Source organism: Mizuhopecten yessoensis, unplaced genomic scaffold, assembly GCF_002113885.1.
Source record: "Mizuhopecten yessoensis strain PY_sf001 unplaced genomic scaffold, ASM211388v2 scaffold716261, whole genome shotgun sequence".
In the NCBI taxonomy this organism is placed as follows: Eukaryota; Metazoa; Mollusca; class Bivalvia; order Pectinida; family Pectinidae; genus Mizuhopecten; species Mizuhopecten yessoensis.
The window spans coordinates 348,845-356,121 of NW_018480028.1; the positions used below are offsets into that span (position 1 = coordinate 348,845).

General features: G+C 40.6%; 1 protein-coding gene across 2 annotated transcripts in view; it reads left to right on the plus strand.

The window, feature by feature from the left end:
* Window positions 1-7,277, plus strand: part of LOC110442401 (calcium-binding mitochondrial carrier protein Aralar1-like) — a 42,068-nt gene that overhangs the window by 4,330 nt on the left and 30,461 nt on the right. For both annotated transcript variants that reach the window (XM_021485996.1, XM_021485997.1), the window contains one exon: window positions 2,117-2,170. In XM_021485996.1, coding sequence (XP_021341671.1) covers window positions 2,117-2,170 — 54 coding nt within the window. The remainder of the gene's footprint in view (window positions 1-2,116; window positions 2,171-7,277) is intronic.

The following is a 7,277-nucleotide window of genomic DNA, read 5'->3' on the forward strand; positions in this document are numbered from 1 at the left end:
TCTAAATAGATAAAATAATGGTGCCCCCATATGTCATATGTCTACACAGTTTATGACCTGGTAGGTAAATAAAAGTATATATGTGTATAACCACAGTTTGAAATAAAATATAAGGTAACATGAATTTTCATTTTATGTTCACTGGTGCGATTATATATTGCCAAACATTTTAATGTGTAATGTAATCCATGTAGTGGTTGTGCTGCCTTGGAAAAGGAATACAATTTAAATTTCTATGTGTTCTGTACATATATATATATATATATAAACTGAATGCTTATTTTTTCATTTGTATAATAGCTAGCTGGAATGACAGACAGTTGTGTTATTGATCCTTCACTGAAAAACAGCACCTGTTCTTATGATTGCTTATATAGTAGGAGTTCAAAGCCATCTGAAGTGTTTAGATTAGTAGTTGATAAACCACAGTATACTGCAGTGTCATGTTACATTATGACAGCCATTATACTGTTTACTTGTGGCATTTTTATAGGCATGTAAGATCTATGACAAAGGTATATTTCTGATGATGACATAATTAGTTTGGGTAGTTACACTGTGTAAGGCCAGGACAGTCAATGGCCACTGAATTTGTTTCTTGATTTCAGAGTTTTTAAACATCATCTAAGATGGAGTGATCATCTGCCTCTGTACTCTTCATATTTGTTATTGCTTCTAAGAGTCCTATACCACTGCCAAAAACTAAAATTATGCTATTTTCTCTGGAATGACTGTAGCTTTAAAATCATGTTTCTGAAAAAGAAAACCATATATTGTGAGACCTTTATGAGAAATAATAAAGATGAAATAAACAAAATATAGTCAACAACGGTGTTCAGAGTGTGAAAATTTAGCAGGGCTAACCTGGTATTCGAACCCTGGACCTCGAGTTTTATAGTGTCTTCCTCTAACCTACGGTACTGAGCTACCAGCTGGTTGTGTCTTCTTCTAACCTACGGTACTGAGCTACCAGCTGGTTGTGTCTTTCCTTAACCTTCGGTACTGAGCAACCAGCTGGTTGTGTCTTTCTCTAACCTTTGGTACTGAGCTACCAGCTGGTCGGTCAACAGTGTGGCTCAATGCACTACAGTTATATCAAAAACAAAATTAAGGGGAGGTAACGATATGTATACGAAAAACCTGAGGAATTCTCTAGTGTTTTGTCAGCAGTGGGTCAGGGGTCCTTAATCTGTTTTACATAGAACTTCTATTACATGTAGTTGTCTGATTCTTCACAGAAAGTCATCCTATCTCTAACAAATCCATCTGTACTTATGTAAAACTTAAACTGCTAATTGTTTACTTCTATTGTTTTACTATTTCTTTTTAATACTACATGTACATTATGTATGCAGGGATCAAGCTAGATTTTAGGGGAATCAACCTTTTTTCAGATTTGGGGGAAATTAAAGTTTTGATACAAGGCTCTAGCGTCATGAAGATATTAAAAAGATTTATATGCTTTGTCGTCGCGACAGTCATGTGTGCAGTATATTTCAATTTATAAAATTGTAGAATTTTTATTTAAATTATGTTAAGAAAAAGTATATATGCAATATTATGCATTTTAACTAATGAACTTTAAGAAAATATATAGGGGAATTATTTTGAAGAAAAATCGCTATTTTCTTGTTGAAATAGAGAAATTTTGAAGCACATAGGGGGAATTTCAGAAAAAAAGAACAGGGGAAACTACCCATAAACGGTAGTAAATCAATTAAGTCTAGATTGATCCCAGATATGTGTTTATAAACATTTACAGTATCTACCAGGTACATATAATATATATTTTTTGAACTTTGATGTGTACATACATAGTCAAGATAAAATCTAGATAGCAACAAATAGGCTTATTTATTGTAAGTGTTGTCAATGACAATATCTCAAATATCTGTGGACTAAATATAATGATCCTTTAATCAAAATAATTAGATGTCTTTGCTAGAACTAGTTCATAGTCGGCATTATTAATTTGGAAGTATCTATGAGGACCTATATTGCAATATTAAGTAACATTGTTAAACAGTATAAGAGAATATATGTTCCCTAATACTCTTAAAGTCAACTCCAATGAAAAAAGAAGTTGAGTATAAATATGGAATTTGTTGTTTTCCAGGAGGAGTTTTTCAAAGGTGCAGACACCGATGAACTCCGTCAAATCTTCCTCAAGGTGAGAAAATGTTTCCTTACTGCTTTTTACTACGAAAAAGTTTTCACTTTAAAGTTTTGAACATTTTATTTATAATATTTAATATTTAAGATGCTGGAATTGAAGTAAACAAAACATATTTTTCAAAAAATTGTCTATTGTACATCTACATGTGTGCATACTATTCAATTTCAATATTTTTCTATTCTTTTTCAAGCATTGTTGAATTTAGTGTTCTCGCTGGCTGATTTAGTAGCTATATTTAGAATATTGAGTATAATAAAGTAACACTACAATAGCATCATTGTTGTTGAGAAGAGTAGTAGGGGGGCCATTACTAGACAGACCAGGTTATATGGATGGCTGACGACAGGTCAGTGACTGATTACAAACAGCATGCGCAGAATACCTGGTGAAAATATACCTGGTGAAAATTCACCCGGCTCTGGCTCTTACTTGAGATACTTGTAGGGGTCGCGGTGGCCAATTGGTTCAGGCATCTGACATTCTGCTTCCACTAGCCCTCCACCACGTGCACTGGGTCACATGTTTGAGGCCTACGTGGGGAAGTTACCAGGCACTGGCCGTATGTCGGTGGTTTTTCTCCAGGTACTCTGGCTTTCCTCTACCACCAAAACCTGGCACATGCTTAAATGACCATAGCTGTTAAAGGACGCAAAACACAAACAAACAAACCAACAATCATGATACTTAACAACTGTAAAAAACTTCCATAGGAGAGATTCTCCTTGTTCAAAATTGAAACATATAAAATGTGTGTGTATGGGGTCTAAAGACAAAAGATTCCTTTAAAATGCCATGTTTTGAGTTGTGCTTTCAAAATCATTAGATCTTAGAATATAGGAATAGTTAAGCAAATTCACTTGTTCAAATAACTAAATTAACAGTTCCATCTTATATTTAAGAGATTTAAGAGTATTTTTGATCTAGTACCCATACATACATGTTGAAAGAAAGATATTGTTTTTGATAAAACAGATACAAGTTATCTTTTTAAGCACCTGTTAAACCTGCAATTATATCTTCCTGTGTATCATAATAATATAACAATTTTGTTCACTCACTTGCTATGTACTTATAGTCTAAATTTAGCACTATCTATATAACATCATGTGTTACACACTCAGTGGTGGAATGTAGTTTCTCTTACCTTGGACAGGTGTATCCACACTTTTACCGGTGTGAGATTTCCTTGTCCCTTACCCTGGACAGGTGTTTCCAACCTTTAACCGGTTTGAGATTTCCTTGTCTCTTACCCAGGACAGGTGTATCCGCACTTTAACCGGTGTGAGATTTCCTTGTCTGTTACCCTGGACAGGGATATCCACGCTTTTACCGGTGTGAGATTTCCTTCTCTCTTACCCTGGACAGGTGTATCTGCACTTTTACCGGTGTGAAATTTCCTTGTCTCTTACCCTGGACACGTGTAGTCACACTTTTACCGGTGTGAGATTGCCTTGTCTCTTACCCTGGACAGGCGTATCCGCACTTTTACCGGTGTGAGATTTCTTGTCCCTTACCCTGGACAGGTGTATCAACACTTTTACCGGTGTGAGATTTAATAATATAACAATTTTGTTCACTCACTTGCTATGTACTTATAGTCTAAATTTAGCACTATCTATATAACATCATGTGTTACACACTCAGTGGGGGAATGTAGTTTCTCTTACCTTGGACAGGTGTATCCACGCTTTTCCCGGTGTGAGATTTCCTTGTCTCTTGCCCTGGACAGGTGTTTCCACACTTTTACCGGTGTGAGACTTCCTTGTCTCTTACCCTGGACATGTGTATTCACACTTTTACCGGTGTGAGATTGCCTTGTCTCTTACCCTGGACAGGAGTATCCGCACTTTTACCGGTGTGAGATTTCCTTGTCTCTTACCCTTGACAGGTGTATCTGCACTTTTACCGGTGTGAAATTTCCTTGTCTCTTACCCTGGAGTATTCACAATTTTACCGGTGTGAGATTTCCTTGTCTGTTACCCTGGACAGGGATATCCACGCTTTTACCGGTGTGAGATTTCCTTGTGTCTTACCCTGGACAGGTGTATCCGCAGGACATGTGTATTCACACTTTTACCGGTGCGAGATTTCCTTGTCTCTTACCCTTGACAGGTGTATCCGCACTTTTACCAGTGTGATATATCCTTGTCTCTTACCCTAGACAGGTGTATCCGCACTTTTACCGGTGTGAGATTTCCTTCTCTCTTACCCTGGACAGGTGTATCCGCACTTTTACCGGTGTGAGATTTCTTGTCCCTTACCCTGGACAGGTGTTTCCAACCTTTAACCGGTTTGAGATTTCCTTGTCTCTTACCCTTGACAGGTGTATCTGCACTTTTACCGGTGTGAAATTTCCTTGTCTCTTACCCTGGAGTATTCACACTTTTACCGGTGTGAGATTTCCTTCTCTCTTACCCTGGACAGGTGTATTCACACTTTTACCGGTGCGAGATTTCCTTGTCTCTTACCCTGGAGTATTCACAATTTTACCGGTGTGAGATTTCCTTGTCTGTTACCCTGGACAGGTGTATCCGCAGGACATGTGTATTCACACTTTTACCGGTGCGAGATTTCCTTGTCTCTTACCCTTGACAGGTGTATCCGCACTTTTACCGGTGTGAGATTTCCTTGTGTCTTACCCTGGACAGGTGTATCCGCACTTTAACCGGTGTGAGATTTCCTTTTCTCTTACCCTGGACATGTGTATTCACACTTTTACCGGTGTGAGATTTCCTTGTCCCTTACCCTGGACAGGTGTATCCACACTTTTACCGGTGTGAGATTCCCTTGTCTCTTACCCTGGACAGGTGTATCCACACTTGTACCGGTGTGAGATTTCCTTGTCTCTTACCCTGGTCAGGTGTATCCACCCTTTTACCGGTTTGAGATTTCCTTGTCTCTTACTCTGGACAGGTGTATCCACACTTTTACCGGGGTGAGATTTCCTTGTCTCTTACCCTGGTCAGGTGTACCCAACCTTTTACCGGTTTGAGATTTCCTTGTCTCTTACCCTTGTCTCTTACCCTGGACAGGTGTATCCACACTTTTACCGGTGTGAGATTTCCTTGTCTCTTACCCTGGTCAGGTGTATCCAACCTTTTACCGGTTTGAGATTTCCTTGTCTCTTACCCTGGACAGGTGTATCAACACTTTTACCGGTGTGAGATTTCCTTGTCTCTTCCCCTGGACAGGTGTATCCACACTTTTACCGGTGTGAGATTTCCTTGTCTCTTACCTTGGACAGGTGTGTCCGCACCTTTACCGGTGTGAGATTTCCTTGTCTCTTACCCTTGACAGGTGTATCTGCACTTTTACCGGTGTGAGATTTCCTTGTCTCTTTCCCTGGACAGGTTTATCCGCACTTTTACCGGTGTGAGATTTCCTTGTCTCTTTCCCTGGACGGGTGTATTCACACTTTTACCGGTATGAGATTTCCTTGTCTCTTACCCTGGACAGGTGGATCCGCACTTTTACCAGTGTGAGATTTCCTTGTCTCTTACCCTGGACAGGGATATCCACCATTTTACCGGTGTGAGATTTCCTTGTCTCTTACACTGGACAGGTGTATCTGCACTTTTACCGGTGTGAGCTTTCCTTGTCTCTTACACTGGACAGGTGTATCTGCACTTTTACCGGTGTGATATTTCCTTGTCTCTTACCCTGGACAGGTGTATCAACACTTTTACCGGTGTGAGATTTCCTTGTCTCCTACCCTGGACAGGTGTATCTGCACTTTTACCGGCGTGAGATTTCCTTGTCTCTTACCCTGGACAGGGGTATTCACACTTTTACCGGTGTGAGATTTCCTTGTCTCTTTCCCTGGACGGGTGTATTCACACTTTTACCGGTATGAGATTTCCTTGTCTCTTTCCCTGGACAGGTGTATCCGCACTTTTACCGGTGTGAGATTTCCTTGTCTCCTACCCTGGACAGGTGTATCTGCACTTTTACCGGCGTGAGATTTCCTTGTCTCTTACCCTGGACAGGTGTATCTCCACTTTTACCGGTGTGATATTTCCTTGTCTCTTACCCTGGACAGGTGTATTCACACTTTTACAGGTGTCAGATTTCCTTGTCTCTTCCCTTGGACAGGTGTATTCACACTTTTACCGGTGTGAGATTTCCTTGTCCCTTACCCTGGACAGGTGTATCCACACTTTTACCGGGGTGAGATTTCCTTGTCTCTTACCCTGGACAGGTGTTTCCACACTTTTACCGGTGTGAGATTTCCTTGTCTCCTACCCTGGACAGGTGTATCTGCACTTTTACCGGTGTGATATTTCCTTGTCTCTTACCCTGGACAGGTGTATCGACACCCTAACCGGTGTGAGATTTCCTTGTCTCTTTCCCTGGACGGGTGTATTCACACTTTTACCGGTATGAGATTTCCTTGTCTCTTTCCCTGGACAGGTTTATCCGCACTTTTACCGGTGTGAGATTTCCTTGTCTCCTACCCTGGACAGGTGTATCTGCACTTTTACCGGCGTGAGATTTCCTTGTCTCTTACCCTGGACAGGGATATCCACCATTTTACCGGTGTGAGATTTCCTTGTCTCTTACACTGGACAGGTGTATCTGCACTTTTACCGGTGTGAGATTTCCTTGTCTCTTCCCTTGGACAGGTGTATTCACACTTTTACCGGTGTGAGATTTCCTTGTCCCTTACCCTGGACAGGTGTATCCACACTTTTACCGGTTTGAGATTTCCTTGTCTCTTACCCTGGACAGGGATATCCACCATTTTACCGGTGTGAGATTTCCTTGTCTCTTACACTGGACAGGTGTATCTGCACTTTTACCGGTGTGAGATTTCCTTGTCTCTTTCCCTGGACGGGTGTATTCACACTTTTACCGGTATGAGATTTCCTTGTCTCTTCCCCTGGACAGGTGTATCTGCACTTTTACCGGTATGAGATTTCCTTGTCTCTTTCCCTGGACAGGTGTATCCACACTTTTACCGGTGTGAGATTTCCTTGTCTCTTACCCTGGACAGGTGTATCCACACCCTAACCGGTGTGAGATTTCCTTGTCTCTTACCCTGGACGGGTGTATTCACACTTTTACCGGTATGAGATTTCCTTGTCTCTTACCCTGGACAGGT